The 23,998-nt window shown below is 46.6% G+C and overlaps 1 protein-coding gene across 3 annotated transcripts in view; it reads left to right on the top strand.

Annotated features, from left to right (window-relative positions):
* Positions 1-23,998, top strand: part of lyst (lysosomal trafficking regulator) — a 482,598-nt gene that overhangs the window by 54,631 nt on the left and 403,969 nt on the right. For all 3 annotated transcript variants that reach the window (XM_072498518.1, XM_072498516.1, XM_072498517.1), the window contains one exon: positions 17,932-18,017. In XM_072498518.1, the coding sequence (XP_072354619.1) occupies positions 17,932-18,017 (86 nt within the window). The remainder of the gene's footprint in view (positions 1-17,931; positions 18,018-23,998) is intronic.

The following is a 23,998-nucleotide window of genomic DNA, read 5'->3' as shown; positions in this document are numbered from 1 at the left end:
TCTTGAAATGCTGTGTGGAAGAGATCAAAAAGGAAAATGAAGAAAGAGCTGTTGGCCCCGATACTACAGGCGATCGAAGGGCTAAAGGAGGAACAAAAGACCCAGGCGCGGGAGCTTCGGGTCGTGAATGCAAAGGCAGCCGAGAATGAGGACGATATACAGGGGCCTGGTGGTGAAGACGGAGACGCAGGAGGCACATCAGAAACGATGTGTGGAAAGGTTGGAGGCACTGGAAAACAACGCAAGGAGGAACAACCTGAGGATTCTTGGTCTTCCTGAAGGTGTGGAGGGAGCGGACGTCGGGGCATATGTGAGCACGATGCTGCACTCGTTTAATGGGAGCGGAGGCCCCGGCAGGTCCGTTGGAGGTGGAGGGAGCATACCGAGTGATGGCGCCGAGGACCGAGAGCAGGAGAAATTCCCAGAGCCATAGTGGTGAGATTCCTCCGTTTTAAGGATAGAGAAATGGTCCTTAGATGGGCGAAGAAAACTCGGAGTAGTAAATGGGGAGAACGCGGTGATCCGCGTTTATCAAGACTGGAGTGCGGAGGTGGCGAGAAGGAGGGCGAGCAGGAGGGCGAGCTTTAATCGGGCCAAGGCGGTGCTTCATAAAAAGAAGATAAAATTTGGAATGCTGCAACCGGCAAGACTGTGGGTCACATATCGAGAGAGGCACCACTACTTTGAGACGGCGGATGAAGCGTGGACTTTTATTGTGGAAGAAAAACTGGAATGAGCGGGTTATTAAAAAGAACGTTCGAACAAAGTGGTGGGGGCGAATGTGGGGGCAAAGAGGGGGTTTTATGTACTAATCCTGCGATGCGGTAACTTTTCTCTCTCCCACAGGTGGTGATGGGGGGAGGAGGGGAGGTGGAGGAGATGGGGCGTTGGCCATTGGGGGCGGGGCCAAGGGAGAAGCGCGGGCTTGGTTCCCGCGCTATGATAATCATGGCGGGGAATAGAGAAGCAGGAAGGAGGGGGGCGTCGCACGGTGCGAGCCGAGGTCACGGGGGGAAGCCGAGGTCAGCCAGAGTTTGCTGAATTCTGGGAGCAACATGGGGGGAGTAATTACGCTAGCGGGGGATCTAGCGGGGGGGTGGGAGGGGGGAATTACTGGGTTGCTGCTGCTGGGGAGAGGGGGGAGCTGGTATGGGAGAGGATGGGCGGGGGGGCACCGCCTGGGGGAGATACAGCTGCGTGGGAACCGGGTGAGGAGCTGGAAAAAGGTGATGGCCTAAACAACAAGGGGGGGGGGGGGGGGGGGGGGGGGGGGGGGGGGGGGGGGGGGGGGGGGGGGGGGGGGGGGTAGGAAGCCCCCCAACTCGGCTGATCACGTGGAACGTGAGAGGGCTGAACGGGCCGATAAAGAGGGCACGGGTACTCGCACACCTTAAGAAACTTAAGGCAGATGTGGTTATGTTACAGGAAACGCACCTGAAACTGATAGACCAGGTTAGGCTACGCAAAGGATGGGTGGGGCAGGTGTTCCATTCGGGGCTAGATGCGAAAAACAGGGGGGGTGGCTATATTAGTGGGGAAGCGGGTAATGTTCGAGGCAAAGACTATAGTGGCGGATAACGGGGGCAGATACGTGATGGTGAGTGGCAAACTACAGGGGGGAGACGGTGGTTTTGGTAAACGTATATGCCCCGAACTGGGATGATGCCAATTTTATGAGGCGGATGCTAGGACGCATTCCGAACCTAGAGATGGGAAAGCTGATAATGGGGGGAGATTTTAATACGGTGTTGGAACCAGGGCTGGATAGGTCGAAGTCCAGGACTGGAAGGAGGCCGGCAGCAGCCAAGGTACTTAAAGATTTTATGGAGCAGATGGGAGGTGTAGACCCGTGGAGATTTAGCAGACCTAGGAGTAAGGAGTTCTCGTTTTTCTCCTATGTCCATAAAGTCTACTCGCGAATAGACTTTTTTGTGCTGGGTAGGGCATTGATCCCGAAGGTGAGGGGAACGGAGTATACGGCTATAGCCATTTCGGATCACGCTCCACACTGGGTGGACTTGGAGATAGGGGAGGAAACAGGAGGGCGCCCACCCTGGAGAATGGACATGGGGACTAATGGCAGATGAGGGGGGTGTGTCTAAGGGTGAGGGGGGTGCATTGAAAAGTACTTGGAACTCAATGATAATGGGGAGGTCCAGGTGGGAGTGGTCTGGGAGGCGTTGAAGGCGGTGGTTAGAGGGGAGCTGATATCAATAAGGGCACATAAAGGGAAGCAGGAGAGTAAGGAACGGGAGCGGTTGCTGCAAGAACTTTTGAGGGTGGACAGACAATATGCGGAAGCACCGGAGGAGGGACTGTACAGGGAAAGGCAAAGGCTACATGTAGAATTTGACTTGCTGACTACAGGCACTGCAGAGGCACAATGGAGGAAGGCACAGGGTGTACAGTACGAATATGGGGAGAAGGCGAGCAGGTTGCTGGCACACCAATTGAGGAAAAGGGGAGCAGCGAGGGAAATAGGGGGAGTGAGGGATGAGGAAGGAGAGATGGAGCGGGGAGCGGAGAGAGTGAATGGAGTGTTCAAGACATTTTATAAAAAAATTATATGAAGCTCAACCCCCGGATGGGAGTGAGAGAATGATGGGCTTCTTGGATCGGCTGGAATTTCCCAAGGTGGAAGAGCAGGAAAGGGTGGGACTGGGAGCACAGATCGAGGTAGAAGAAGTGGTGAAAGGAATTAGGAGCATGCAGGCGGGAAAGGCCCCGGGACCGGATGGATTCCCAGTCGAATTCTATAGAAAATATGTGGACTTGCTCGCCCCGGTACTGACGAGGACCTTTAATGAGGCAAAGGAAAGGGGACAACTGCCCCCGACTATGTCTGAAGCAACGATATCGCTTCTCTTAAAGAAGGAAAAGGACCCGCTACAATGCGGGTCCTATAGACCTATTTCCCTCCTAAATGTAGATGCCAAGGTCCTGGCCAAGGTAATGGCAATGAGAATAGAGGAATGTGTCCCGGGGGTGGTCCACGAGGACCAAACTGGGTTTGTGAAGGGGGAGACAGCTGAACACGAATATACGGAGGTTGTTAGGGGTAATGATGATGGCCCCACCAGAGGGAGAAACGGAGATAGTAGTGGCGATGGATGCCGAGAAAGCATTTGATAGAGTGGAGTGGGATTATTTGTGGAAGGTGTTGAGGAGATTTGGTTTTGGAGAGGGGTATGTTAGATGGGTGCAGCTGTTGTATAGGGCCCCAGTGGCGAGCGTGGTCACGAAATGGACGGGGGATCTGCATATTTTCGGCTCCATAGAGGGACAAGGCAGGGATGCCCTCTGTCCCCATTATTGTTTGCACTGGCGATTGAGCCCCTGGCGATAGCGTTGAGGGGTTCCAAGAAGTGGAGGGAGTACTTAGGGGAGGAGAAGAGCACCGGGTATCTTTGTATGCGGACGATTTGCTACTATACGTGGCGGACCCGGCGGAGGGGGATGCCAGAAATAATGCGGATACTTGGGGAGTTTGGGGATTTTTCAGGGTATAAATTGAACATGGGGAAAAGTGAGTTGTTTGTGGTGCATCCAGGGGAGCAGAGTAGAGAAATAGAGGACCTACCGTTGAGGAAGGTAACAAGGGACTTTCGTTACCTGGGGATCCAGATAGCTAAGAATTGGGGCACATTGCATAGGTTAAATTTAACGCGGTTGGTGGAACAGATGGAGGAGGATTTCAAGAGATGGGATATGGTATCCCTGTCAATGGCAGGGAGGGTGCAGGCGGTTAAGATGGTGGTCCTCCTGAGATTCCTCTTTGTGTTTCAGTGCCTCCCGGTGGTGATTACGAAGGCTTTTTTTAAAAGGATTGAAAAGAGCATCATGGGTTTTGTGTGGGCCGGGAAGACCCCGAGAGTGAGGAAGGGATTCTTACAGCGTAGCAGGGATAGGGGGGGGGCTGGCACTACCGAGCCTAAGTGAGTATTATTGGGCCGCTAATATTTCAATGGTGAGTAAGTGGATGGGAGAGGAGGAGGGAGCGGCGTGGAAGAGATTAGAGAGGGCGTCCTGTAGGGGGACTAGCCTACAGGCTATGGTGACAGCCCCATTGCCGTTCTCACCGAGGAACACAAGCCCGGTGGTGGTGGCTACACTGAAGATTTGGGGACAGTGGAGACGGCATAGGGGAAAGACTGGAGCCTTGGGGGGGTCCCCGATAAGAAACAACCATAGGTTTGCCCCGGGGGGAATGGATGGGGGATATGGAATGTGGCAAAGAGCAGGAATAACGCAACTGAAAGATCTGTTTGTGGATGGGAAGTTCGCGAGTCTGGGAGCGCTGACCGAGAAATATGGGTTGCCCCAAGGGAATGCATTCAGGTATATGCAACTGAGGGCTTTTGCGAGGCAACAGGTGAGGGAATTCCCGCAGCTCCCGACACAAAAGGTGCAGGACAGAGTGATCTCAAAGACATGGGTGGGGGATGGTAAGGTGTCAGATATATATAGGGAAATGAGGGACGAAGGGGAGACTATGGTAGATGAACTAAAAGGGAAATGGGAAGAAGAGCTGGGGGAGGAGATCGAGGAGGGGCTGTGGGCAGATGCCCTAAGCAGGGTAAACTCGTCGTCCTCGTGTGCCAGGCTAAGCCTGATTCAGTTTAAGGTATTACACAGGGCACATATGACTGGAGCACGGCTCAGTAAATTTTTTGGGGTGGAGGATAGGTGTGCGAGGTGCTCGAGAAGCCCAGCGAATCATACCCATATGTTTTGGTCATGCCCGGCACTACAGGGGTTTTGGATGGGGGTGACAAAGGTGCTTTCAAAAGTAGTAGGAGTCCGGGTCGAACCAAGCTGGGGGTTGGCTATATTTGGGGTTGCACAAGAGCCGGGAGTGCAGGAGGCGAGAGAGGCCGATGTTTTGGCCTTTGCGTCCCTAGTAGCCCGGCGCAGGATATTGCTAATGTGGAAAGAAGCCAAGCCCCCGGGGGTGGAGACCTGGATAAATGACATGGCGGGGTTTATAAAGCTAGAGCGGATTAAGTTCGTCCTAAGGGGGTCGGCTCAAGGGTTCACCAGGCGGTGGCAACCGTTCGTCGAATACCTCGCAGAAAGATAGACGGAATGGGAAAAAGAAGGCAGCAGCAGCAGCCCAGGATCGGGGGGGAGGGGGGGCGGGGGGGGGAGGAGGAACCAGAAGGACTCTCAGGGTTGTTAATATATACTGTATAGTTATGTATAGGTCGTTGCTACAGATAATTATATATTGGACTGTTAAATTATATTTTTGGAGAGTGTTACTTGTGACAAGGCAGTTGCCAATTAGGGCTAGTTTTTATTTTTGTTATTTATTATTTATTCATTTTTTGTTTATAAAATAGGTCATTGTTATTTGTGTTGTTATAATATTGTGTAAAGGATGCACAATGTACTGTGTTGGTTGACCAAAAATTTTCAATAAAATATTTAATTAAAAAAAAACTTTTGCTGGGACTCCTTGGTGCCACATTTGGTCAAATGCTGCCTGATGTCAAGGCCATCATCTCACCTCGCTTCTGGAATTCAGCTATTTTGGCACGGTTTGGACCAATGCTGTAATGAGGTCAGGAGCTGAGGGGCCCTGGTGGAATCCAATCTGTGAATCAGTGAGCTGAGTAAGTGTCGCTTGAGAGCTCAACAACACCTTCCATTGCTTTGCTGATGTGAGGGGAGACATAATCTTCCAAACCTCCTTGGATGTAGTGTGACTCCAGAGGATTGGAGAATTGCTAAAGTTTACACCCTGTTCCAAAAATGTGTCCCAGGAAAAAGCTAGCATTTGTAGGCCAATCATTTTAAGCTGGTACTGGGAAAGCTTTTAGAAATGATGAGCCTTGATATAATTAACAGTCACGTGGAGAAATGAGGATTAATTAAGGAAAGGCAGCATAGATTTGTTGAGGACAAATTATGTTGACTGTGGTTGAGTTTTTTTATGAGGGTAATGCAGTTGATGTTGTGTGCTGCATATGGACTTCCAAAAGTGCTACATGACAGATGGTAAAACGGAAGCCCATGGAATAGGGGAAGCGGTCCAGTGGGGTGGGAATTCTGGAGCTGGCAAAGGGAGGGGTGTCCCGCAAGGCGTCCTAGCAGTCCCTGAGCAAAGTCATCAAGAAGCCACCCAAGAGCCGGAGGAAAGCCCGCAAGCAGAGCTACTTCACCTATGTGTACCAAGTGCTGACCCAGGCCCACCCTTTCACCCAGATCTCTTCCAAGACCATGAGTGTCATGAACTCCTTTATGGTCGACACCTTCAAACGCAGCGCCTCCGAGGCGTCGCCCACTACAACAAGTGGCGCACCATCTCGGCCCGGGAGATCCAGAACGACATCAGCCTCATGCTGCCAGGGGAGCTGGCCAAGCACGCCATCTCTGAGGGCACAAAGGTGGTCACCAAGTACACCAAATCCGTCGACCTCGGCCGTAATGCGAGAGACTGAAATATATGAAAAGGACATTGGCAGCATGGATTGTGATATTGGCTGTGTGACGGGAAAGTGTGGTGGTGAATAATTATTTGCCAGACTGAAGGAAGGTAGATAGTTAAATTCCCAGGTGCCAGTATTAGGAACACTGCTTTTCTTGATTAATGATCCAGACTGGGATGTACAGGGCACAATTTCAAAATTTGCAGATATTGCAAGACTTGAAAGTATTGTGAGTAATGAGTCAAAATGATAGACATCAGGAGAACATAGGCTGGTGGAATTGACATACACCTGACAGAATTGACATATACCTGGCAGATGAAATTGAATTCAGAGAAGTGTGAGGTGATGAATTTTGGTAGGACAAGTGAGGAATGCCTATCTTAAATGCTGTAATTTTAAATGGGTGCGCATGTGCCCTAACCATTGAGAAAGTGGATAAAATGAAATAAGGGATTCTGGGTGTTTTAAATAGAGGTTTAGTACAAAAGCTGGAAATTGCAGTATTGTGTTTGATTCTAGGCATCATACATTAGGAAGAATGTGAAGACATTGAAGAGGGTACAGAAACAGTTCAAGAAAATGGTTACAGGGATGAGAAGCTTCAAATACATGGATAGATTGAAGAAGCTGAGGCCGTTCTATAGGGAAGAGAAAATTGGGAGGAGATTTGATCGGGGTGTTCAAAATGATGAGCGGTCTGGACAGGATAGATAGGGAGAATCTGTTCGCATTTGCGAAAGGATCGAGAACCAGTCAACACTAATTTAAAGTGATTGGCAAACGAATCTGAGGTGACATGAGGAAAAACATTTTGTAGTGAGTAGTTACTGCCTGAGAGAGCACTGATGGCAGTTTCAATTGTTGCTTTCAAAAGGTAATTATATAATTGGACACATAATTTGCAGGGCTGCAGGGAAAAGGAAGCAGGTGAGTTCTTCCAGAGCGTTGGCGTGGACTTGATAGCCAAATAGTTTCCTCCTTTGCTGCAATCCGTCTATTAATTTATTATTCACGTCTGCTGAGATGGTAATTGGCCTGATTGGATTTGTCCTACCTTTTATGGACAGGACATAACTTGGCAACTTTCCACATTATCAAGTAGACGCCTGTCCTGGAGCAGCTTGACTAAGGGCACGGCTAGTTCTGGAGCAGAGGTCTTTAGTATTAGATGGCCAGGATGTTGTCAGGGGCCATTGTTCTATCCAGTGCATTCAATATTCCTTGATAACCTGTAATGTGAATAAAATTGACTGAAGACTGGCATCAATAATGGTGGGGACCTCAGGAGGAGAGCGAGATGGATCATCCACTCAGCACTTCTGGCTGAATATGGTTTTAAACATCTACAAAGAATAACTAGAATAAGCAATCCGTGAAATGCCTTCATCCTGGACTGCAGTGGTTCAAGAAGGCAGCTCATGACCACCTTCCAAGGGCTACTGGGACGAGCAACAAATCATGACCTTGCTTATGACACTCAAAATCATAGACCAGAGAATTTACAGCGCAGAAGGAGGCCATTCAGCCCATCGAGTCTGCATCGGCCCTTGGAAAGAGCACCCTACCCAAGCCCACAACTCCACCCTAACACTGCAACCCAGTAACCCCACCCAACTTTCTTGGACACTAAGGGTAATTTAGCATGGCCAATCCACCTAACCTGCACATCTTTGGACTGTGGGAGGAAACTGGAGCACCCGGAGGAAACCCACGCAGACACTGGGGAAAGTGCAAACTTCGCACAGACAGTGACCCAAGCCGGGAATCGAACCTGGGACTCTGGAGCTGTGAAGCAACTGTGCTAACCACTGTGCTACCGTGCTCCCTTCCTGAGAATTAACAACCTTATGCATACCCTGAAAATCATTTCTCAGGTTCTTCAGCCTAGATAGGTAATTTCTAAGTGTCTCCTATCTTTCCTCAGAATTCCAGCGGCAGGGAGCCATTGTTTCTTGGTGACCAGAATCTAATACAGCACTCCAAGTAAAGTCTAACTAGAATATGGTGCAATTTTGTTATGGCTTTGACTGACTTGCATTCTGCTGTTTTCACAATCTCGTTAGATATTGTGTATTGGGTTCTCAAAGTGTGCGGCCACCTTTTCGAGGAGATCAAATACAGATTAAATGATCACTTTACCAAACGTTTCCTTCTGTCATTAATCTCTCTGTTGCTTGCCACTTCAGCCTTGCTTCCACTCTAACCTCTTTCAGTTTGTCCTTTTTGTCTGTTTCAGTGAAGATCACACAAGTTCAAGGAGTGTACCAGCTTATCTTTCTACTGGACACTTTCCAACCCTCTGGGCTTAACAATGACATCACCAATTTAAGACCTTATGTGTAGCTCCGATTTTCTTTGAGGTAGTAGATGCTGGTAATCTAGGGTGTATGTGTGTGTTGGTCTTTGAGGCTGGGGCAAAAGGGTGTGGTTCGGTGATATGGGTGCATTCCCAAGTGATGAAACACCATATTGGTGTAGTATTTGGTACTGTTGATGTTGACCTATTTTCTTTCACCAGCCTCTAGACCACTAAAGCCATACCATTTTGTTCTGTTTCTCATTCAATTCACCTTTCTCTATTTAGCTGCTTTCAGTCTCTGTTGTGTAAATGTGTCTCATTTTTTTTTAAACGTATGCCTCCCTTTGTCTCATGCACCTATCACTTCTTCAGCTATTTAACCATCTCCTATTCTCCATCTAAGCACTATACAGATCATCTCATTTCAAATCTTGTTGGTACCTCCATGACTGCAATAGCTGATCGCATCCCATACTCACCTGTGATGCAGCTTCCATGATTCTATTACTGCTGCAGATAACTGTCAGCACAGTCCAGCTGATTCCAGTCCTCAAGTTTGCTAGCTGTAGTGCAACTGCATGTCACATAACAGCTAGTCAGTATTGTTAGTCCATCCCAATTTTCTTTGGAGATTTTTGTGTTAGCTTGACCCCCTGGGATCAGTTTGTGAGGAGTTGGTGACAAATGTCAGTCCTTGCATCATGTTACACACAATAGAAAGAGAGTAGGCATGCTTACCATTGTTAACTAAAAGCTTTTCTTTCTGACATGCATTATGAACTGGCTCCAAGCTTGTGGACAAACATCTGCCAATATGATTAGACTGCAGGTTTACAGAAGTCAGTTTTGGGCAGCACATTGGTTAGCACAGTTGCTTTGCAGCGCCAGGGTCCGATTCCCGGCTTGGGTCACTGTCTGTGCTGAGTCTTTACATTCTCCCCACATTCTGCGTGGGTTTCCTCTGGGTACTCCAGTTTCCTCCCACAGTCCAAAGATGTGCAGTTTAGGTGGATTGGCCAAGCTAAATTCAGTTGGATTACGGGGATAGGGTGAGGTGTGAGGCTTAAGTGGGGTGCTCTTTCCAAGGGCCGGTGCAGACTCGATGGGCTGAACGTCCTCCTCCTGCACTGTAAATTCTATGTTCTTCTTCACATTTTCTTTCCCTCCCTCTGTGGGCATCCCTTTGAGTTCCTGTATGTGCTTTCTTGTGCAGCTTCAGCCGAGGAGAATAATCTATTGTGTGGGGAACTAGTTAAATGAATCCAGGTTCTACAGTAGATTTGAAGGTCCAATTTCTACAACATCTTGAAATCATTTCTTAATGAACAACTTATTAAATGTCGTCCTCATTTCCTTCCTTTGCACACAATTTTGTATAAGGAAGGTTGGCTACAAGTTGGTACACGAGAACAATGTACATTACATCTGCATACATGTTTACACCTTTCTCTCCTGGACTGCGAGTCAAACTTATAAATTGCTTTTCCAATGTCTCAAGATCAGGAACTTGATGTATGGGGTTGAAATAAAGCAGTGAACGTTTCCAGTAATTTCTGTACTGTTTGACCCAGTTTTTGTACCTTTATGCAGTTGGCTCAGAGCATCTTGAATGGAAGCTTGAAAGGAGATCAGCTGCAGATTTAAGCCAGAAACTTTGAGAATTAGGGAGGAAATGGAGATACCCTGTATTTGGGTTTCTTGGAAATGATTAGTGCAGGAAACTTTCAAAGAGAGGGTTAAGTTAAGTTTTCTTTTTAAAAAATAAATTTAAAGTACCTAATTAATTTTCTTTCCAATTAAGGGACAGTTTAGCATGCCCAATCCACCTACTCTGCACATCTTTGGGTTGTGGGGGTAAAACTCACGCAGACACGGGGAAAATGTACAAACTGCACACCGACAGTGACCTGTGGCTGGGATCGAACCTGGGTCCTCGACGCCATTTGGCCGCAGTGCTTGCCACTGTGCAACCAGGGTTACGTTTTCTATGTCACCACAGCACCGAGGCCACGGGTTCGATCCAAGCCCTGGGTCACTGTCCATGTGGAGTTTGCAAATTCTCCCTGTGTCTTTGTAGGTCTCACCCCCACAACCCAAAGATGTGCAGGGTAGGTGGATTGGCCATGCCACATTGCCCTTTAATTAAAAAAAGTTCTCTATGTCATACATAATTGAGCTTCAAGAAGTAAGTGGTATAAATATATTATTTCCTGTTCTCTGGTTAGATATAAATATGCTGCCATCAGAAACTATGTATTCGCTACTGTAAAACAGAACTTTTACTTCAGAGTTACTGTCTTACTTTAATTGCACTTTATGATTTTTTTGCATAACATTAAACTTCTTAAAGTAGGCTTCATCCCGATATAGCATCTGAAGTTCAGCTTTTATTTGGGTGGGGCATGGCAGGTTTTCTAAATATCAAGTCATGGAGCATAAATTAATAGTTGCTTCCCTCATGACAGAAATTAGTTATAATTGGGGAGCGGCTATAAAGGATATTAGCTGCAGTGAGTAAAGAAATTGTGAAATCCCAATGCTAAATGCCAGTTGATGAAGATCCTCAGTTCCAAAATTGTTTGATTATTTTGTGAAAAGCTAAAAATGGGTTAGGATGGCACGAGGTGCTGTATTCAATTAGAGGTAGAATTTATAATGGCAGATAGAAGATCTAAGCATGACATATGTGACAATAAGCTTGTAGTTTATCTGAATTATGTTTCTTATCCTAGCTGGTTTGACTAGATCATTTAAAGTACTGTAGTTTAGTGTCAAGTAATGAAGCATATATTCCAACTACAAAATTAGTACAAGTTGACCAACAACTACAATAGAATGACCTACTGGAGAACACCGCAATGACCTGTAAAAGTAGTAGTTATAGAGATGTTATAATTTAAACCGCAGCTAAATTTTGAGCAGCATTCCGTCACTTCTGGATAGAAGAAACACATACAATACACAGAAATTTAACGGGAAAATTCAAATATTATAAACACAAAATTGATGGTAGATTTAAATTACAACCTTATTGCTGGCCTAACCCCTGCAGCCGGGGTGTCCCCTTTGGTAAATGAGCCTACATTTGTCCCAGAGTCATCTCTACATCCGCTGGGTGATTGGAGCACAGATAGATTTAGAATAAAAGTATCCTGTAACCCTTACAGAGTTCACATCTATCAGTTCAATTTTCTAAATATGTTTCCAAATATTATCGCAAGTGAATTAAAAAATCTGGAGTTTCAGAAAAAGTTTTTCTGGTTGTGTATTTCATTGAGTTTAGACAAACAATCTCAAAAGTAATGTGAGGATATATATTTCATTTGCACCGTTGTGACGTGAGTCCAGGTTGCGTGGGCCATGAAGTCTGGGTGGTGTGGGTCGCGAAGTCTGGGTGGCGTGGGTCGCGAAGGCCGGCAGACGTAGGTCGCGAAAGTCGGCAGACGTGGGTCGCGAAGGTCGAGGAAGAGGTGGGAAATGGCACTGAGTTACGGTGCTCGTTGCGAGAGAAGGTGCAAACGCGATGGGACAAATGGCCTTCTGCTCCATAACAATTCTGTGATTCTGCAATTTCCTAAGGAAAGGGTTACTTGTTAAAGATGGAGTTTAGTGAAGAATTACTACATTAATTCCGGGTGGCGTGGGTCGCGAAGGTCGGCAGACGTGGGTCGCGAAGGTCAGCAGACGTGGGTCGCAAAGGTCGGCAGACGTGGGTCGCGAAGGTCGGCAGACGTGGGTCGCGAAGGTCGGCAGACGTGGGTCGCGAAGGTCGGCAGACGTGGGTCGCGAAGGTCGGCAGACGTGGGTCGCGAACGTCGGCAGACGTGGGTCGCGAACGTCGGCAGACGTGGGTCGCCAACGTCGGCAGACGTGGGTCGCCAACGTCGGCAGACGTGGGTCGCGAACGTCGGCCGGCCGGTGTCGGTCGCGAAGGTCGGCTGGCTGGCGTCGGTCGCGAAGGTCGGCGCTTGGGTCCTGATAAATGGCCGTTTGGTGAAGATGAGTCCCGGGCACAAAAGTTTGAAAACACTGCTTTACTGTGACTTGCAAAAGCAACTGCTTTGTATGCAGTACATCGTTTTGAACTGCTGTGGCTGTTAAAGGACCACCAAAACATCCCACAAATAATGAGACTAATTATCACTTAATCTGTTTTTGGTATTGATTGAGGGAGGAATGTTAGACAGAACACCTGAAAAACTCTGTGTTCAATTAGGTACACAGTATTGTTAAAAAAAATGTAAATGTCGCCACAGTCCCAGAGGACCCATAGGCTGCTTTTCCCTTTCAGAGCTGACTAATGGTGATTTAACTTGAGGGTAACTTCATCAGTATCTTTAACACCCACCCCAACCAATTTGACAGGCAGATGGGACTTAATGACTTATCTGAAGCAGGATACTTGAAACAAGGCTGGCTCAACTTATAAACTTGAACTTTCAGTGTTGGCCTTGAATCTACAACCATGTTACCGAGCAACCTGCACCAAGCTGATGCAGTGTGATTATGCTTTGTTAACTTGCCATGATCTGGACTTCTGGTGGCGGCCATGGAGTGAGTGGTTGCACATTTGGTGGCTCCCGCGCGAGGTGGAATTTTCTGGTTCTTCCCCACCCGATTTGAGGGGTGTTTGCTGGCGTATGGTGCATAAGCACTGAAGGATTGCAGTATTCCTCTGGTGGGGCCGGTTTCTGGCATACCAGGCGAGGAGTGTAACAAATAAGAGGCAGCAGCTTGACCATGGGAATAGATGAGGTGCAACACAGAAAAAGATGGCGGGAGATGCTGGAGCATTGTTGCCCGCCCAGTGGTCTACAGAGCAGCTTGTGAACTTTTTGAACAACAAGTTCCACCAGCAGAGGAAGAGGCCTAGGAGGACCTGACTAAGGTGGTGGAGCCACTAAAGGCGGCTGTAGAGAGAGTGGAGCAGAGGCTGGAGGCGCAGGGCCCGGCACTCGAAAAAGTGGTGGAATCGATGAGGGAGCACAAAGACCAGCTGGCCTCACTGGAAGCAGAGATGATGCTGGTGGCGGACAGCCAAAAAAGGTTGAGGGAGAAGATGGAGGACCTTGAGAATCACTCCAGGAGGCAGAATCTCAGATTGTGGGGATGCCTGAGGGGATTGAAGGAGTGCAGGCCGCTAAATACATGGCAAATATGCTGGAGAAGCTGTTGGGGGAGGGGGGTCTTTGACCGCCCACTTGAGGTGGATCGGACGCACAAGGAGGGCGCTGAGGAGGCAGCCGAAGGCGGGGGAGCTGCAAAGGACTGTGGTGGTGAGGCTGCTTCATTTTCTCGATAAGGAGAAAATCATGAAGTGGGCGAGGCAGATGAAAAAGTGTACCTTGGGAAGGGAATGAGCTGAGAATATACCAGGACCTGGGTGTAGAGTTGGCCAGGCAGCATGGCTACAACCGGGGAACGCACCAGAATCAGGAGTTTTATTTTGATACGTCGGAGGAGGCGAGTGAGCTTACAAGAGACCATGGACTGGGAGGGGTGTGAGGACATTGAACTTTGGGGGTGTTGACTGTGGGTTCACAGGAGGGGTGGATTGGTGAATGTAATGAGAATGAGAGTGGAGAGGTTGGATGTGCTTTCTTTTATGTTTGTGTTTCGGGTTGTGGGGGTGAAGGGCAGATTTGGGGAAGGGGTAGATGGAAGCCCCGGGCGGTGGACAGTATTCCCCACATCAGCATCCCTCCCCATCTCCCTCCCCCATAACAAAACAAAAAAACCAACCCCCCCCCCCCCCCATCTCCCTCCTCCAGTCCACCCCCCACTTCATTCCCATTAACTAGCCAACCAGCTAGCAAGCTGGCCCTCTGCAGCTGCCCTACCGCCTTTCCCGTGGACACCAGTCCAAACTCCATCTCCCCTTTAGCAATGCCTACTCTGGTGCCACGAAGTATCTACGGTCCACCCTCAGGATGCCCTCAACAACCTCAGCCTCTCCTGCCGTTCCATGGGGCTGCATGACAAGTTGTTGTCTGAGGATGAGATTGGCGAGGGGAGAGTGGCAGACATATATGGAGAGCTAATGGAGTGGGAGGGCGCTCCAGTGGAGGAGGTCAGACGGAAGTGGGAGGAAGAGTTGTGGGCTGGGGTGTGGAGGGAAACCCTGCGGAGGGTGAATGCTTCCTCGTTGTGTGTGAGGTTAAACCTCACTTTAAGATGGTGCACAGAGCCCACATGAGAGTCCCAAGGATGAGCCAGTTCTTTTGGGGGTGGGGGGTGGCGAGCCATATGTTTTGGGAATGTCTGAAGTTGAGGGGATTCTGGAAGGGGCTTTCGGTGGAATGATCGAAATTCTGGAGGTAGGGGTGGTTCCAGGTCCGGAGGTGGTGCTATTCGGAGTGTTGGAGGATCCGGAAGTTCAGATGGGGAGTGGGGCCGATGTCTTGGGCTTTGCCTTCCTGATAGCCCGGAGACGGATTTTGTTGAGTTGGCGGGACTCGGAACTGCCAAAGGCGAGGGTATGGGTGAGTGACCTGGCAGAATTCTTGCAGCTGGAAAAAGGTAACTTTGCCATACGTGGAGTGGAGGAAGGGTTCACCCTGAGGTGGAAGCTGTTTGTTGACTTTTTAAAAGTGTATTGAGCGGTGGGGGGAGGGGTTAAGGGTTGGAGGCTGGGTGGGGGAAAAAGGGAAGGTGGGTTGTTAGTTTTCTTACGTGTTGCCAAGGTTTGACTTTTGCAGATGTGAAAAATGCCTTGAATAAAAATATTTCTAAAAAACAACCTGCCGTGATCTACTGATCGCCTGCAGTTAATGATTTGTTCCAATGCAGCAGCGTGCCCAGTTACGCTACAGAATTCTTTACCAGGAATATTTGGGCATTACTGAAATATTTTCTTTAACTTAACAAGAGGAATTTTTAGGAACAAAATCACATTTTATTGTTTTTTTAAAAATTGTAATTCAAGCATGTTGTGACTGTAAATGCATTCAATAACATGACAGATAATAACTGAGAGAACAGTGGTTTTAAAGCAAAATTATAGATTTAGTCAGAGCATCAATGTTGCCCATTCATCTTTAGATTAATGTGGGTAGAGTAGGAAATTGTTTAGCCATAATGTTCTGGTCGTCATGAGGTTGATGAACCAGCTCACTGGGAATTTCATATGTTCAATTTCAAATGTTCATATTCTATCCCCACAAAGTCAATTTATTGCTTTAAACTCCATCTTATTCGATCTACCTTTTCACTTCATATCTCGGTGATATTCTACGTTTATCAAATATTTGCACTTCATCTGATTTACTCTAACTTCTCCATTTTTTTTCATTGAGCTTTCTCCTTCCCTTCTTTTCAAGCTGACTTCTGTCAAGTGGTACCATTGCAAGTTTGATAGTTGTAGAAACAAAGGGGGATGGCAGACGGTTTGTTTTCACTGTGTCTCCTTCAGTGATGTTTCACTGTTTCTTGGAGAGGGCTTCATAAGTGATCAGCTGAGTCTATGGTGAGTCTTTATTTGTTGCACACTTCACAGCGACTTTGTTAACAATAGACATTAAGAGTCAAACAATATCAGGGCGGGGCAGCACAGTGGTACACTGGTTAGCACCTGGCCCCGGGTCACTGTCCGTGTGGAGTTTGCACATTCTCCCTGTGTCTGCGTGGGTATCACCCCCCAAAGATGTGCAAGATAGGTGGATGGCCACGTTAAATTGCCCCTTATTTGGAAAAATTAAAAAGAAAAGTTCATACCTGGGTTAGTCATGCAGAAATGATTTTCCCTATATCTAATGCTATAATTCAAGGAGCAGCGCTGATCTTACTTGAGAATTGCAGTCAGATTTCACCCTCCAAGCTTCTTATGTCTTTATCCTCATCTGGATTACCCTTTTCTGATTGTTTTGTGTTTTTTTTGCCAGAAGTGCTTTTGTGCAGTTGAGTTTTCTTCAACTTCTACATTCTGTTTCCTTTGACTATGGACGTACATTATCTGCAGATCTTACCTTAACAGTAGAATCTCAATGGAAAACTTCCTAGACCAAGGTTACTTCCACATTTGGATTGAGACAAAAAGAAATAATGCTACTCAGTTTTTACTATAAACTCCATAGAAGTGGGGGCATGCTTTTTATATTGATGAAACCATGAGAATTACTTTAATGCTGCTGATTGTTTTCAAGTTGGCAGTAATTAGTTGAGAAATTGGTTAAATGTGGAATTTTGTGTGAAAGTATATTGTTTCATTAGCTATTACATTTTGCTTGTTTTCAATCTCAATGAAGCAACTAATTTTGTATATTCTACAAAATACTGTCTGCTACAAAACAAATGTTTTACATTCATTTAAAAGACAACTGCAGGCACTTTTATGGGGGGGGGGGGTGAAACTAATTTTTCTGATTATTATTTCAGATGTTTTATTAAAATGCTTTGTACGCTTATGGCGATGAAGTTACACTGTCACAATCTAATCTAATGGGTTTTCTTTGGCCAAATGCTCAGCATTGGGTGAAATCCATTTTTTTCACGAAGCACTCAAATCAGCTTTCCACCATCTAATTTTAAACATGAAAAATATTAAGGAGAAAATGTGTTCGGCTTTAAAATTACTGTGTTTTAAATTTATAATTTGGTCTGTACCATGAACCAAAGAATTGGTGTTCATTTGCAATTTATGAAATGGAAAGAGATCAGAATAAATTGTTTGAATGTTTCTAAAAACATTAGAGATCATCCCATTATTCTACCAGCCATATACATTTCATGCTTTTCTAAGCATTCGTGAATTTCAATTCGCATTTATAAAGTAGGAAAATCAAGCCATTTATGTTTTTAACACTTAACCTCTTTGGTTTGCAGCTTTCAAATTACACTTTCTGTCGTTTTTGGAATCAAGAAAAATAAAGCTTTAATTTTATTGGCCATTTAAGATTTATGATGAGGAGAAATTACATCACTTCAAAGGGTTGTGAATCTTTGGAATTGTGTACTCCAGAAAGCTGCAGATGATCACTTGAGCCTGAGACTGAAACCATTAGATTTTGGGGCACGAAGGAAAGCAAGGCTATGGGGATAGGGTGGGAATGTGGAATTGATGTAAAGGCTCAACTGTGATATTCTTGAATGGTGGAGTATACTCGAGGTGCCATATTGCCTACTCCTGTCCCTATTTTTAAGTTCTTATTCTGAAGTGCTTCTTCTTGACAGTTATGATTAACAGTTATGATTTTTTTTTAGGTCAGAGTGGACTGCCTGGAGAGGTTCCTCACTCTTTTCTACTACCACAAAGGAAATCTGGATGCAACAGAAGTCATCAGCTTCTGGTTAGTATTTTATTAGAGCTTTGTAAATCATTTGTCAGTTTAAAAAAAAAAGCTGGTCCGAATACACCTCGAAAAATGTCTCTATCGCGACCTCCACCGCTGCATAACCTCAAAATAATTGCAAATTGTGCTACCCATATTGGGTATCCAGTCCCAAATTCTACTGACCGCTGTGCTTGATTTCCATTGGCTCGATATCCAAATGTCTCAAATTTTAAATTTCCATCATGTTTAAATCACTTCATGATCTTCCCCTTCCTGATCTCTGTAACCTGTAACTGTTAAATAGCCCTCATGAACTCTGTTTCTGTGACTCTAGCCCAGTGTTGGTTAACCTGCAGCCCATCAGCAGTCTGAGAGCGACCCCTGAGATATTTTGTTGACCGTTGCCAATATCCAGGGTTGCCAGATTCCGTTGGTTCCCGGCCGCATAGACTTTTTCTTACCAGTATGACTAAAGTGATACACGTGTAAAACAAGGGCATGTGAAGTGAGGGCATTGACTGTTAGAGCTGTGTGCTCCATCTGCGTCCATTCAAAGCATAAATATTTATTTTGTTCTTACCATTTGAAGTTAATGGCAGTTCTATTAATATATGCATGGTTAAGCATTTTCTGTAACTCATTATGACATATTTGGTGTGTATTAAATATATTTGATCTTATTCATGGCACTATGGTTAGTGCATATGCCTGCTTTCAGTCTTGTGGCCTATTGCGATGAAGGAGGGCCACTCATGCAGCCCATTCACTAGCCTAGGCTGCCAATCACTGCTCTGGCCTTTCGTGCATTCCCTCTACACTCTCTTTCCCTAGCCATTGAGATAAAAGTTCACATTGTTGTAATAGAGATTAAAAATAAATGAATTGCCACATTATTTTTAAAAATAAATTTAGAGAATCCAATTATTTTTTTCCAAATAAGGGGCAATTTAGCGTGGCCAATCCACCTACCGGCATATCTTTTTGAGTTGTGGAGGTGAGAGCCACGCAGACACGGGGAGAATGTGCAAACTCCAACGGTAGTGACCCAGGCCAGGATGGAGGTGGATTGAACACGCTAAATTGCCGCTTAATTGAAAAAAATTAATTGGGTACTCTAAATTTATTTTTTAAAAAAGAAGAGAAAAAAAAAGTCTTTAGCCAGGGAGGTGGGCTGGAAATTTTCGGAGATGGGAGGAGAAGGGGATTAAGACACTAAAAGATTTGTTTCTTAGGGGTCGCTTTGCATGGCTGAAGGAGCTGGAAGCGAAGTATGGGCTGGAGCAGGGGGAAATGTTTAGATACATGCTGGTTCGAGATTTTGCCAGAAAGGAGATACAGAGCTTCCCGGTGGAGCCGGCCTCCACATTGCTGGAGGAGGTGCTGACGACAGAGGGACTGGAGAAGGGGGTAGTGTCAGAGGTGGGGGGGGGGGGGGGGGGGGGGGGGGCGGGGGGGGGGGGGGGGGCGCGCTAATCACGTTCATATGTTTTGGTCCTGTCCAAAGCTAGAGGATTACTGGAAGGAGGTATTTAGGGTAATTTCTGAAGTGGTGCACGTGAAACTGGACCCGGGCCCCCGGGTGGCCATATTCGGGGTGTCGGACCAGCCAGGGTTGGAAACATGTGCGGAGGCAGATGTTGTAGCCTTTGCCTCCTTGATCGCCCAAAGGTGGATCCTGATGGGATGGAGAGCAACCTCCACCCTGTGCCCTGGCGTGGCGGGGGGACCTGTTGGAATTCTTGACTCTTGAGAAGGTTAAGTTTGAGCTGAGGGGAAGGATGGAGGGGTTTTACAATTCATGGGCATTATTCATCATGCACTTTCAAGAACTGGATAACATCGAACATTCGTTGGGGTGGGTGGGTGGGTTGCGGGGAGGGGGGGGGGGGAGGGGGCGGTGTGTGTGTGTGATGGGTGATTTCGGATTCCTTTTTGTCATTTGTTTATGTGAACATGCGGCTAATGTTTGGGGTTTGGTGGGAGGATGGGATCGTTGTTATTGATATGGGGATTGACATATTTGTTACTGATTATTGTTGTTGGTGGGTGTAAATTTGGGAGTAAATGAAAATGAAAAAAAAATGAAATGGCTTATTGTCACAAGTCAGCTTCAAATGAAGTTACTATGAAAAACCCCTAGCCGCCATATTCCGGCACCTGTTCAGGGAGGCTGTTATGGGAATTGAACCGTGCTGCTGGCCTGCCTTGGCCCGCGATTTAGCCCTGTGCTAAATCAGCCCCTGTGTGAAAAATGTGAAAAAGGAGAATAAAATATATTTTAAAAAAAGAAACTTTTCACGTGACTAAGCTCTTAAGTTTTATTCTCTGCTCAGTTAGGACTAGCTTAGGTCAGGCCTAACAAAAATCCTGATCATGCTTCACACATTGAAAAATGTTTTGGTTGCTTCTCTTTACCTTGGATTATCATAGAATTTACAGTGCAGAAGGAGGCCATTCGGCCCATCGGGTCTGCACCGGCTCTTGGAAAGAGCACCCTAACCAAGGTCAACACCTCCACCCTATCCCCATAACCCAGTAACCCCACCCAACACTAAGGGCAATTTTGGAGACTAAGGGCAATTTATCATGGCCAATCCACCTAACCCGCACATCTTTGGACTGTGGGAGGAAACCGGAGCACCCGGAGGAAACCCACGCACATACGGGGAGGATGTGCAGACTCCCCACAGACAGTGACCCAAGCTGGAATCGAACCTGGGACCCTAGTGCTGTGAAGCAATTGTGCTATCCACAAGGCTACCGTGCTGCCCCAATGATGGGGATGATGAAAACTCTCACACAGCTTGATCATTTCACACAAATTAAATTATTGTACTTGCACGTGTAAACAAGAATTAGTGCACAATTGTTTAATATATTTTACAAAATTGCTTGTTAGTGCAGGGATTTGGACTCCTATACTAAACCCCAGAGTGAGAAAATTCTTGTCGGGAATGAACATATTGGCTTAAAGGACAATCACTAATTTGGAATACAAACTGGCAAAAGTTTTTTTTGGACAATAAGGGTTGATACTTATTAGTCAAAGCATGGGACGAGATACAAGTTCAATTTGTATGTCTGTTTTCCCCGTGGTTCTTGGGATCTCTAAGGTTTTCTCTTTTAGGTTCCTTAAGCTCTCGGTCTCCTTGCTCTCGCTCACTATTCCTCGCTCTGCCTCGCACTCCCTCGCTCTGTTAGATAGACTGCAGCTTTCCCAAAATGACTAAGACTACTGATTCTTCCGAGCTACACTTTAACTACCTGATTCTACTGATTCTACTCACTGTTTCTTCAGGCCCCTTAGCCATGGCAATTGAGTCCATACTGGATTCACTTATCCCTAATTCTGGATTCTTACAGCAATCCTCAGGCCTGTGACAGTTACTTTTCTAATTAAGTAAGCCGATGCTGGTTTCCCACAGCTGCCCCTCAACCTGCCATATTTACCTGTCAACTAGCAATGTCCTATGCAAATATTAAATTCCTAGCGAGTGCCTTTCCTAACTCTTGATCCCAACAAATGCTTTGCCATTTAATTAAATCAAAGCTGACCTTCTACCTCAACACCATTTCCCATGCTATTCCCATATTCCATGATGTCTCTACTATCATGAGATCTATCAATTTCTATCTTGAACATGCTCTGTGACTGAGCTTTCACAGCCCACGGGATAGAGAATTCCAAAGCTTCACCATCCTCTGAGTGAAGAAATTCCTCCTCATCTCAATCCTAAATGGCCTACCCCTTATTCTGAGTCTCCCTGCCCCCCCGTTCTAGATCTGCCCCACAAGCCAGAGGAAACATCCTTCCTGCATCTATCATCTATCTCTTTGATCCCTGTAATAATTTTGTATGTTTGAATCAGATTGTCTCTCATTCTTCTAATCGCCAGAGACAATAGGCCCAGTCTCCTTGATCTCTCTTCAGAGAATGATCCTGCTATCCCAGGAATCAGTCCAGTGAACCTTCATTGCACTCCCTCAATGACAAGTATATCCTTCCTTAGGTTAGGAAACCAAAGCTGTATGCAACACTCTAAATGTGGTCTCACCAAGGTTCTATATAATTGCCGCAAGATATTTTGTACTCATTCCCCTTGCAAAAAAAGACCAACATACCATTTACCTTCAAGATTGCTTGCTGTACCTGCATGCAAGCTTTCAATGACTCACGAACAAGGACACTCAGGTTCCTTTGGACATCAACATTTCCCAATCTCTTTCCGTTTTAAAAAATACCCTGCATTTCAGTTTTTCCGACCAAGTGGAGAACTTCACATTATATTCCATCTGCTGTGTTCTTGCCACTTACTTAGCCTACCTAAATCCCCTTGTTTGCATCCTCATCACAAATCACATCCTTCAATGATGTTTATTTTTTAATCTCCTTTTTGCAAGTAGCTTTGCGACATTTAGCCCAAGTATGTGCACCTGACGACTTCTAACCCAATACGTAAAAATTAAGACTTTTCATCCCTATGTTTATGTACAGTACAATTTGATAACTTAAGCCTTATTAATTGCATGAAAATGCAAATAAGGTGAAGTGTAGCATTAGTCTTTGGCAAGTGTCTTTGTGTGAAGAGCTGTGCTTTCTTGTTCCTTCTATCATCTTTCAGGATGAGGTGTTACAAGTCATGTAGGTGAGTCACGTGTTAATGGCGCCTGGGCGTCTTTGTCAGAGCTGAGTACCAGTAAAAATTACATAATTGGCATTGTTTAACCCCAGTGACAATCCAAGGTGCTTTATGCGAAATGGTCCAATGGAATGCTAATGAGAGAGCGAACAAGCAATTTTTGTGCTCCAGTACCCAAACATGCAATACAAATCACATGTAGTTCAAAGCATTTTCATCTTAACCAATTTTTAAAAATTATAAATATTTTTATTCTCCTCCTTTTTCACATTTTCTCCCAAATTTACACCCAACAATAAACAACAATCAGTAACGAATGCAATGTCAATCCCCATATCAATAACAACGATCCCATCCTCCCACCAAACCCCCAAACATTAGCCTGCATGTTAACATAAACAAATGATCTTCCAGTTGCGGCTATGCAGAGCCAAGTCGCACGTTTGGCAGCTCCCGCTTGGAACGGACTTACGGGCTCTTTTCAGGGCCCCCAACGGCATCTTTTCGACATTTCCCGGTGTGGGAAGAAGACTGAAACATTTCCCCGACAGTGTATGGCTTGGACCAGGAGCGGGGCGACTAAAAAAGTGGTGGTGAAGCCAAAGAAAGTGCGAGGGAAGAAGAGCAAGATGGCGGCGGGCGGGGACCAGACAGTGTGGATGCAGTGGGCGCAGGAGCAACAGGAGATTATCCAGCGCTGCTTCAGGGAGCTCAAAGCGGACCTGCTGGAATCGATGAAGGCTTCTATTGATAAGCTGCTGGTGACCCAGATGGCCCAGGGTGTGGCAGTCTGTGAGGTCCGACAAAAGATCTCAGATAACGAGGACGGGATCTTGGGCCTAGCGGTAAAGGTGGAGGCGCACGAGGCGCTCCACAAGAAATGGCAAGAACGGTTCAAGGAGATGGAGAATCGGTCGAGGCGGAAGAATCTGCGGATCCTGGGCCTCCCAGAGGGGCTGGAAGGGTCGGACGTGGGGGCCTATGTGGTCACCATGTTAAACTCGCTGATGGGAGCGGGGTCCTTCCAGGGGCCCCTGGAGCTGGAAGGGGCCCATAGAGTGCTGGCGAGGAGGCCCAAGGCTATGAGCCGCCGTGGGCGGTGCTGGTGCGGTTTCATCGGTTCGCTGATCGGGAGTGCGTACTCAGGTGGGCCAAGAAAGAGAGGAGCAGCAGGTGGGAGAATGCAGAGGTTCGAGTATATCAGGACTGGTGCGCTGAGGTGGCGAAGAAGAGGGCCGGGTACAACCGGGCGAAGGCGGTGCTGCACAGGAGGGGGGTGAAGTTTGGCATGCTGCAGCCGGCTCGTCTGTGGGTCACCTACAAGGACCATTATTTTGAGTCCCCGGAGGAGGTGTG

The sequence above is a fragment of the Scyliorhinus torazame genome, chromosome 4 (genome assembly GCF_047496885.1).
Source record: "Scyliorhinus torazame isolate Kashiwa2021f chromosome 4, sScyTor2.1, whole genome shotgun sequence".
Lineage (NCBI taxonomy): Eukaryota > Metazoa > Chordata > Chondrichthyes > Carcharhiniformes > Scyliorhinidae > Scyliorhinus > Scyliorhinus torazame.
This window is presented reverse-complemented; position numbering and strand designations above follow the sequence as displayed.